The following is a 10,745-nucleotide window of genomic DNA, read 5'->3' as shown; positions in this document are numbered from 1 at the left end:
TCAGACAGTGGTGACACCATCCTGGAGCACAGAGGTTCTCCTTTTGGGGCTGATTTTGTCCAGCAGGGAGAGCTGAGTGACGTAGTTGACTGGGCTGGTTTCTCTGGACAAAGCCCCGTGCTTGTGGGTGAAGGTCAGGTACTCCTGGTACTGCCACTTGCACAGTTGTTTCTTCAGCTCAGTTTGAACCTACAGGAAGTTACAAAAAAAGAGAAAATTAAGGCTTAATGAACACTGGAGGTAAAACATGCCCAAAGGTCTGCCTGAGTACTTAGCCCAGATAAGCCAGGATTAAGCCTTAACACATTTTTAGAGGAACTTGATCTCTGTCCTTATTCCTTTTGGAAAAAAAAAAAAAAAAAAAACAACCAAATTTAATTTCAAAAAATCAGGGGATGGCATGCAGAAGTACATTTGGCCACCAGGGCAGGTCACTGGCAATATTTATCACTTTGGTGGCACCTATTCTGCCTTAATTTTCCCTGTTAACCACAAGACACGCTGACAACCCCTGAGTACAATTCATGGGTGGCTCTCTGGATCTTCCAAGAATCAAATAAAATAAGAGGTCATCAAAAGTCATCTATTTCAGAAATGTAAGTTGAAAGTTTTGTTTGGGTGCAATCCCACAGTATGTCTTCTGAAAATTATAATTTCTACCCTGTATTTTTGATATGATTTATAGTCAGGTTATAAGGTATCAAAGTGGATTTCAGAACAGAAAATGCTGAGAGTGGCTTGTGTTCATGGTGAAAGGCTTTTTGGAACCAGTTCTGTTCCAAACAGAAAAGGAAAAAGGAAAAAGGAAAAAGGCTGCTCAGAAGTAAAGCAATATGAATGGTCTGGTTTTGGGATCAAATGCTGGTCCTGTTGAAGTAGAAATGGAGACTAAAGGCTGTGACAGTTATAGGAATCCATCAAAGAATTTGTAAACATTTTCAAAGATATGAAAACAAAAACCTTGAAGGTGGAAGTATTTACTGTATAATTATTGAACATTCATGAAATGTTGATCTGCTGTGGCGTGTTGTGTGCAGATACTGACAATGTATGAACGTTGTGAGTTTATAGCTAGTAAGTGGTGAAAGAATACAGTTCCAGTTGCATCATTTCCTCCACCAATGCAGCATCCCAGCTCTATCCCAGCAAACCCAAAGCCCTCCAGCACTCCTCAGTTTCATCCATACTCATAACACCTGGCCTGGCAGCAGCACAGTCTCTCACATTGTCACAGACACTCAAAGCTAAAGAAACACACACACAGAGAAAATAATAATCAATTTTTATGCTTGCAAGGAACCACAACACATGCACTGCCAAGTGGTCATGAGTGGCCAAGCTGCTCCAGGAGCAGTTATCCCTAAGAAACGTGGAAAAAAGCCAACCCAGCTTCATCTTGGGGCCAGAGATCAGGCTCTGCCTGTCCTGTTTTTAACACCTACTGGATTTCTGTGTTGTGGGGTGCAATATGCAAGCCATTAAAAGGCTGTTGAAGCAATTAAAAGGCTGCTGGCAAGGAGTCTGTGATACAGAAGGCAGGTTGCAAGGAGAGCTTTCTGTATTCACAGCTGAGTCTTGAAGGCAGTCTCTCAGCATGGCCATTATAAATTGTTTTGCTAAGAAACAAATGTATTTTAGGAATTACTCATCCTTGGGTAGGGTTACTTGCACCTTGCACCTCCTTTTAGCCATTCCTGTGAGGTGCTGGAGTGTGTCCAGTGAGGGGCAATGGAGGGATTGGAGAGTAAATCCCATGAGGAGCAGCTGAGGGGCTCAGCCTGGAGAAAAGGAGGCTCAGGGGGGACCTTCTTGGTCTCCACGACTCCCTGAGATGAAGTTGTGGGTGGGAATTGGCCTCTTCTCCCAGAGAACAGGGACAGGAGAAGAGGGAACAGCTTCCAGTTGTTCCAGGGAAGGCTCAGTAGGACACCAGCAGGAATTTCCCCATGGAAAGGGTGCTCAGGCCATGGAAGGGGCTGCCCAGGGAGGTTTGGAGTCCCCATCCCTGGAGGTGACCAAGGAAGGTCTGGAGGTGGCACTCAGTGCTCTGGGCTGGGGGCAAGGTGGGCACTGGGCACAGCTTGGACTTGACAATCTTGGAGGGCTTTTCCAACATTAATAATTCCATGCTCTATGAGAATTGTCCAAGTTTAAGCCACTGCAGAGACTGAGGCACCATTAGTGTGTCATTCTCAACTAATTTATTCACTTTGCTGAGGATGACATGCAGTTTTACATTTTCTCATCAATTTTGATTTGTTCTGTTCCTTTGAGGGAAAGTGCTGGCAAATTCAGTGAGGTTTTTAAATTATAAGCTCACTACGTTCTACTACAGGGAGTTTACCCAAATTCTTCCATTGTTATAAAAATAGGAAATAAAGTATTTGAACAAAAGTCCTGATTGCATGACCAGACCTGGGAAAGGGAAAGGGGAAAAGGGAAAGGGGAAAGGGAGAATGAGGAAAGAGAAAGGAGAAAAAGTAAAGGGAGAAGGGGAAAAAGAAAGAGGAAAGGAGAAAGGAAAGAGAAAAGGGGGAAAGAAAGGGAAGGGGGAAATGAAGAAAGTCACCAGGAGAAAATAAACCTAGAGCAAGTGAGGAGCTCTACAAGTTTTCCATTGAGCTATCATCATGATAGCTATCAAACATAAATCAGGACAAAAGTGCCCTGACAGGAGACTCAGCAACCATTTTTAAAGGGTCATTGCTTTAAAGTTTATTTTGTGTCCTCCTGCCAGAACTGAATGAATACAAATAAAGTCAACAAAGCTACCAAGGGACAAAAAAAGATATGGGGATGTCATGGTTTCAGGAGCAGATCAAAGACAGATGAAAATAGGAAAAGAAATTTAAAAATGAGAGGGAACTGTGAGTTATAAAGGTTTTGATAATCTGATGTACTTGCTACTCACCTCTGCATTTGAGAAGCAATATAGGAGAGCAACAACAAAACCCTAGGACAGGGAGGGCAGGGAGAGAAAAAACATGGATTTAAAATCTGGAATCAATAACAGACATCAAGTTTCATTCTCAGTGTGTGTAAGACAACAAAGAATGCATATTTCCCAGTTTTCTATTGGAGTTCAGGCAGTGTGACACTATTTACTGAGTTTTCATAATAGAATTATATTTCTCAGTGGACGGGTGACATTTTATATTTATTATTGCCCTTGTACAGAAACAAAAAAAGATAAACTTGCTGTTCACTGTATTCTACAAACCAATTCTCCCCTCAGATGAGGCAAGCATGGAAGAGGCATCATTTGCAACACATGTCAATGTGAACAAGTTGTGCTGGGGTACAGGAGAAAGAGGATGGGAAAAGAAATCAGCTGTTGAGTACAAAATGTACCAGACATGGGCCCTGACCCTCTCAAATGCATGTTCTGAGTAGTGGAACAGCAAAATAAACAATGAGATATTAACATGGTTCACTCCTCCTGAAGGGTAAGGGCAGAGCAGGTGGTTATGTACTCTTATTTACCAACCCTCTTATCGTTATTACATGTGAAATCATTTTCAATCAGTTCACCTTAATCCCCAGACTGGTCTTCATGGTGTTTGTCATTGTTATTCAATAAACACAGATGTTTTATTTATTTGGTGATTATTCATACAAAGTCTGACCCAGAGATTTCAAATAATAAGGGAGCAAGCAACAGAAGAGCTCGTGAAGGAGTGAGACGGGATGCGTGCATTGAATTTGGATGCATTAATAAATCCTGCTCTAATAACCAGCCTGAAGTGTGGTGGTACAGACCAAACATCTCAGGGCTGTTAAATTTTTGTCCATCTTACCTGAAATGAGCCCAGGCCCAGCTCGATGTACAGCCGAGCCTCCAGACCTGTGCTCTCTGGGAAAAATGCAAATACAATGTAGTGCACCCCAAAGAGGGGGATCAAAAGTAACGTGGACTTTGCAAGTCTCCTGAAAAAGCAAGAATTGAAGGACAATGCACTGTTAGAAACAGGGAATAAGGAACATAAATTATATATAGGAACATTTTAAAATTCAGAGAACAGCTCCAAATGGAGGCAGCTGCATCCATTTGGATGAAGAAATTTGGAGAAGTTATGGAAAGGTCCTGTGACTGCACTGATGGGATCCCCAGTGATTGTGAGGGGTTTGTAAACAGCCAGGACCAGGCTTGGTTACAGTCTATCCTGTTGCTGCAAAGAATTTATCCTCTTACTGCATCTTTCTCTATGTGGCCATTTGTGTGGACAGGGCTGGGAGCGAGGTGGATTCATCACCTGACATTTGGTGTTTACACTTTCAAGCTTTTGAAGTTTCATACTTTATTATTTTACTTTTCTCTTTGTCCCTGACATATGCACCCCACCCTTTTTGCCCTGAAATAAAAAATGAGATGTGATATTTGAGGTGAAAAAGAAAGTTCACATTGTCATTTCTTCTATTTCTATTAGAAGAGGAGTAGAACATTCTGTTCTCCTGCCCATAAAAAATTTCTTACAGCAGTTAGAGCAGGTCAATCCTAAGAGACCCAGAAATACTTACACAAAGTGGCTTGAATGGCTCCCTCCTCCCTCCTGGGATTTCAATTTATGGACTAGAATCCTGATCACATTAATGAATATAATAAAGTTAATCTGTAAAGACAAGACAAAGTCTTTAAATTTACTACAATCCAGGACATGCCTCCAGTTGATACAAATAACTAAAAATCCCCACTTTTAGGAGCTGCATTGCTATAAACCAATGCTCATCCCTTCTCAGCTCAGATCAATAGCTTTAGAAATAATAATTATATTTCCCACCAAAATATAGTTGTACATAAAATATGGTGACAGTCAAGTTGAATTATTGTAAACCATCTTAATATCATTTTATGGCTGATATTAATGCCTTGTGCTTCTGGTCAGAACTTTAAATTTAGATTTTAAATTTAGATTTTAAAAGGTCTAAAAAAATCCCCCCTGTTCTCATCATTATTTATGACAGGGATTATACCAGATACAGACTTAAAAACCAGATTGCTCCTCCCTATAAATTTGTGGATAAGGGAGATTTTTCTGTCTTAAGTTACAATCATAAGAACTCATTTTAAAAGCACACTAGATAAAATTATCTATATGCAGAAACTCAAAGGAAAATAAAAAAAACCTTACTAATACAGTCAGCAGGATTGGGCCTTTAATGATCCATAACACCACTCCATTTTCATCATCATCCCAACATCTGGAACAACAAACAAAATCAGGTTTTTCATTGGTCCCATGGGAGCTCCCCGTAACACACAAAAGCACTTCTGCCACAGGAAAGGAAAGTGGTGGACACTAAGTTTATATCACTGTCTGAATGTCCCTGGTTTCCCTGTAGTCTTATCTAAAGAAAATTTAATCAGCAAGAATCACAGATTAAAGACCAAAGCAAAGTAAAAAAAAATCATATTTGTATTTTTAGGCTTCTTTCCTACTCTTCTTACCATTCTCAAGTCAACTTCTTATTCAACTCTCCTGAGTTCTGAGCAGGTGGGTATAAAATAGAATATTTTCCAGCTGATGTGAAATGATTTGAAAGCCTTCAGGACAGCTTACAGCAAACAATATTTCTATCAGGAGCTCATGTTAAAAGATACAGATAAAAATAAAGTAAAATAATTGAATGGAAACAAAAGAAGAAATTGCTGGAGTCAATGTTGATTGTTTGGGAAGTTCTCATTTGAAGAGATTAGGGTTAGTTATTTATGGTTGAATTTATACAGAAACAGCAATTTTCTTGAAATACAATTATTTCAAGGACTGGAATTAGGGAACTTAAATGAAATTTCAATAGTTAATATGATATTATCAGGTTTTCTTTTCTTTTATGTATGGACATAAAAATCACAAGACTGAAAAGTATTTTCTCACTTATGTACAAGCTGTAAGAATTAGAGGTACAACTTTGAATCATGAGAGTTTTTCCCCTTACCTTTCCCTGTACACATCTTTTTTCCCCCTCAGAAAAACAGAACACCATAAAAAAAATAGGATTTTTGGTGTTCTTTATCCCAGCTCTGACTTACCCAGTGTTCTGTTGATGGATTCGTGTGAGGACCCAAGCAAACATCACAGCAGTGGGAGCTCCTGAGCAAATCAACAGGAACACAAGAATTGGTTTGAATATCCTGTCCCATGGAATCTTTATTCCAGTAGGTTCACAGTGCAGCAGGTTGGATTAAAGGTCAATTTATGGGTCAGACAATTTTCAATTGCTTTATGAAAGAATTTAATTTGCAGTTCAGGGAAAGGAAAAAAAAAAAGAAAGGAATAAAAGGGCAGGAGAATGAAATCATAACACAGGAGAATAGGGGATGCTGTGAAACCATACTTTCAGAAATAAATGTAAAGAATTACTTGAAGGCTGGGATAGGAACTGCAAGCACTTATGAAGCTGGAGTAAGCATTTGTTTAGCTGGGGCTCTTTTATCTTGTGGATTGTGGCCAGCAAACACCCTTTGTACAGCAGCTGGAAAAGTTCATAATTTTGTCCTAAAGACTCTAATCACCCCAGACCAATCAGTTGATAAGAATTCCATGAAAATTTATCTGAATCCAGTGATTTCTAGCCTTGCTTTATCTGCTCATCCTTCTGCTCATCCTTCTGTCCTTCTACATTTTTGACTGGGGTTTTTTAAGGCCTATAAAGCATAAATTGCTTTTTCTCTCCTCCCGTGGAATTGAATTTCCAAAGACTAAGTGACTTTCAAAGCTGCCACAAAAGGAATTGAATTTCCAAAGACTAAGTGACTTTCAAAGCTGCCACAAAAGGGACTCTAATGTGAAACAGGTGACATTTTCACTGATGAACCTACAGAAATACAGGGAATTTCTTTCTAAGTATCATTTGAGGTGTGTGGGAAGGGCTCAGAATTTGTCCTTCCAAATTTTTGCCTTTTGCTCAACGCCTTTAAGCTGGGACCTTGTTAAATTCAAGTTGGCTTTTTAATTAATGAAAATAAATATTTTCCTGAACATCACCTAAGATGAGAGTTACCCCTGAGGTATCTCTCACCTCCCATTGATTGCAGAAGGAGATGAGGATTACCACATTATTGAGTTGTTTGCTTTCTTATCTCAAGTTGGCCATGATTAATTAAGAGCTGAGAGTCTTCTTTCAGACAACCCTATTTGGAACAGCTCCAAAAAATTTAATTACATTAAACTTTCAAAGCTGCCACAAAAGGAATTGAATTTCCAAAGACTAAGTGACTTTCAAAGCTGCCACAAAAGGGACTCTAATGTGAAACAGGTGACATTTTCACTGATGAACCTACAGAAATACAGGGAATTTCTTTCTAAGTATCATTTGAGGTGTGTGGGAAGGGCTCAGAATTTGTCCTTCCAAATTTTTGCCTTTTGCTCAACGCCTTTAAGCTGGGACCTTGTTAAATTCAAGTTGGCTTTTTAATTAATGAAAATAAATATTTTCCTGAACATCACCTAAGATGAGAGTTACCCCTGAGGTATCTCTCACCTCCCATTGATTGCAGAAGGAGATGAGGATTACCACATTATTGAGTTGTTTGCTTTCTTATCTCAAGTTGGCCATGATTAATTAAGAGCTGAGAGTCTTCTTTCAGACAACCCTATTTGGAACAGCTCCAAAAAATTTAATTACATTAAAAAAAACCTAAAAATCTGAAGGTGAAGGATAAATTAATATTTATTCAGCGTAACTTGGATTTCACTTCTAAGTCAAAAAATGTCATTGTAACTACTCAGTTTGGGTGCTTGCATTTTAGACCAGCCAAGGTGAGACATGGGAATATGTGAGAGTCATAATCAACAATTCTGAGCAGTGAAAGAAATCCTATTTATTTCCCACTCCTATTCTGAGTATCAGAGATAACTTCAATTGCTGTATGACCTCAAAAGATTCCTTAAAGTCAGGAGATCTCTGAAAATAAAAGAAATATATAATTGTTTGATTCCTAGGCCTGGACTGACACGATTTAATATTCATCTGTCAAATTCTGCTTGCAAAAAACAAAAGGCAACTTAGTCATCCAAACTTCTTTAGTCAGTGGAGGAATTCAACATATTTTTAGGATATTATCCAGCCATATCACTCATGAGGCCTGGATTATTCACCACCATGGTGCAAATAACTGAGACATAAAAGTGAATACAATGATGCAGCAGTACTGGATGAACGGGCAACTTCCCTCAGCAAAGTGTCACCTTTGACAGTCTCCTTTCACCTCAGAACACAGATTTCACCCAGTTCTGCAAGCAACCAGAAATACTGAATGGCACGAAGAGGAAGGGAGTACTAACCCCAGCCAGTAAATACGAACCACCACACAAACTTCTTGTTGGAAACAAAGGTCAGCAGCAGCAGGGTTTGCAGGTAGATCCCTTCGATGAGAAGCCAGAAGAAATTGGCTAAAATACTGAACTGGAAGAAGGCCACAGCAGCCTTGCAAGCAACCTGGAAGTGCAGAGGAAGAAAAAACCTTTTAGGTCTTGTTATGGCTGGTTTCTATAGAACTGTAGGCAAAATTCAATGTTGCCACACAAGAATGAAGAAACAACAGAATTTCTGTATGTTTAGGTCTTCATAATTTAAATTAATTTTATTTTAGATTTTTGAAAGGGAAATATTGGGGTTTTTTTTTCTCACAGATTAAATTCTTTTCTGGTAGAAATTGTTAGAGCTTCATCAGAGTCAACAGACCTAAACATCAAAGTTGAGTGCAGCCTTAGCACTTGGTTTATGGGTTTGCATAATACTGTTTGTTTAAAGATTCCAGTTTTAGCAACAGGAGAAATAGGATGAAAATATCTCCCTGATGCCTTCAGGTAAAGAATTAAATGCTCACTCAAGGGTGAGAGGCAGGGGAAGTTCAGTACCGTTGACATGAGGCAGTGGTCCATAGTTTCATCTGCAAACAAAACAGCATCTTTGGTGAAAACAGCAACTGCTCTCAAGATAAAGGAGACAAACAGGTGCATGTGGATGTAATTCCGTGTGCAGTGGAATTTTCTGGCATGGAAAGAGAAAATAAAAATTGTTCTTTGAAAGAAGTTTCTCAGAGTCTCATCAAAAGTCAAACAGGGGTACACAAGACTGCAGACACCTTGCAAAACAATAAATTATCTGTTACTATTTGAGAGTCAGCAAGACAGGAGGGAGCAGAGAAGCCTGTTACCTTTTTCAGCTAATAAAAATTCCAGGCTAATTGTCCTTGCATCACCACACATTTAAAGGAGATGCCAGAAGCAGAGAGTAACTGTGGGAGTCTTGGGCTCGATTGTGATAATACCTCTTAATCATTTTTGATAACTTTTTTTGTTGAAGAAGCTTGCATCAGGCTTTTCAGCCCCTTTTGGGTCAAAGAAAGGACTGCATTGGTGTCAGTCGCATGGTATGGGATGGCTCCAGAGCAGTTGCCCTGACTGCTTTAATCTGATGAGAAGCAGCTGAGGGAGCTGGGAAGGGGCTCAGCCTGGAGAAAAGGAGGCTCAGGGGGGACCTTGTGGCTCTGCACAGCTCCTGACAGGAGGGGACAGCCAGATGGAGCTGGGCTCTTCCCCCAGGTAACAAGGACAGGACAAGAGGAGAAGGCCCCAGGTTGTGGCAGAGGAGGTTGACATTGGATATTAGGGAAAATGTCTTTATGGAAAGGGTTGTCATATAATTACTGGCACAAGCTGCCCAGGAAAGTGGTTGTGATACCTGAAGTTTTAGTTTTCATATTTTCCAGATTCTGTACTGCATTGGTATATATCTCTGAACTTCATATGAAGGGTTAGCAAGTTCTCCTCAGTCCAGTCAGACAAAACAATCCTTTTCCAAGGAGAACCAAGGACACTGCTGCAGCTTCAGGCCCAAAATGTGTAAACAATGGGGAATTAAAGAGAGCAAACTGGGAGGACGGGACTGCATAACCTGAAACTGTAATTGGATAATTAACTCCAATGTGGAAATGGACCAAAACTTATAAAAGTGTGAAAACTTGTGATCCAGCATCCATCTTGGGTCCATCCTGGGTGGAGCCACGGCCAGGCTCTTGTGCTGCCCAAGGTGTATCCTTTGAAGGCATTTTAATAAATCCCTATTGTGTTCCTTTAACACTGTCTAGCCTCTGTTCCAGGGAGCCTCACAAGGCATCAGTTGAGTCCCCAACTCTCTGGGAATTTAAAACACACAGAGCTGAAGTGCTTGGGGGCCTGGGTTAGGGATGGACTTGGCAGTACTGGGTTAATGGTTGGACTTGGTCTTAAATGTCTTTTCCAGCCCAATATTCCTGTGATTCCCTTTGCCTAGACTGCCCTGTGCACATTTTGCCTTGAGCTGAGGGAATCTCCCTCAAGGTTTGGACACATCAGCCTTGTGCTCCTGGGTCCCTCTGTAAGGACCATGAGACTGCCGACCCACTCCAGTCAGGGAGCTGCTCTGTGCTCTGCCTCAACCAAACCCACTTCCTAATAACCAACACCATCAAATGAGGCACTGAAATTTAATTAAATCTCACTTTTATAGCTCTCAGTTATGGAAGCAATGGCCTTTCACAGAGAGAATGGGCAATTTAGGAAAACTCTGGTTCTGGGACATGGGACAATGTTTATGCAGAGTCTGTCCTGCCGTGCACTGTAGGAATAATCAAAAAATGTTTAAAGTTATCTAAAGTTAGGGCATTTCCACTGTATGGTGTCATCAACGAGGTTAACAGAGACTGCCCAGCTTGTTTTAACATCTGCAGGGAAACACTGCAGCACGAGTAGGGAAGGACCCAC

At 40.3% G+C, this 10,745-nt stretch overlaps 1 protein-coding gene across 1 annotated transcript in view; it reads right to left on the bottom strand.

Annotated features, from left to right (window-relative positions):
• The window catches only part of LOC121364997 (vasoactive intestinal polypeptide receptor 1-like), a 28,082-nt gene continuing 17,337 nt past the window's right edge, over positions 1–10,745 (bottom strand). The window contains exons 6-13 of the mRNA XM_041488816.1: positions 8,859–8,991; positions 8,283–8,436; positions 6,029–6,089; positions 5,130–5,199; positions 4,519–4,610; positions 3,798–3,927; positions 2,912–2,953; positions 1–189 (exon numbers count right to left, since the gene is read on the bottom strand). Coding sequence (XP_041344750.1) covers positions 1–189; positions 2,912–2,953; positions 3,798–3,927; positions 4,519–4,610; positions 5,130–5,199; positions 6,029–6,089; positions 8,283–8,436; positions 8,859–8,991 — 871 coding nt within the window. The remainder of the gene's footprint in view (positions 190–2,911; positions 2,954–3,797; positions 3,928–4,518; positions 4,611–5,129; positions 5,200–6,028; positions 6,090–8,282; positions 8,437–8,858; positions 8,992–10,745) is intronic.

The sequence above is a fragment of the Pyrgilauda ruficollis genome, unplaced genomic scaffold, assembly GCF_017590135.1.
Source record: "Pyrgilauda ruficollis isolate IOZ18807 unplaced genomic scaffold, ASM1759013v1 scaffold12, whole genome shotgun sequence".
Classification (NCBI taxonomy): Eukaryota; Metazoa; Chordata; class Aves; order Passeriformes; family Passeridae; genus Pyrgilauda; species Pyrgilauda ruficollis.
The sequence above is the reverse complement of the archived record's forward strand: the minus strand, read 5'-3'. Positions and strand labels throughout refer to the sequence as shown.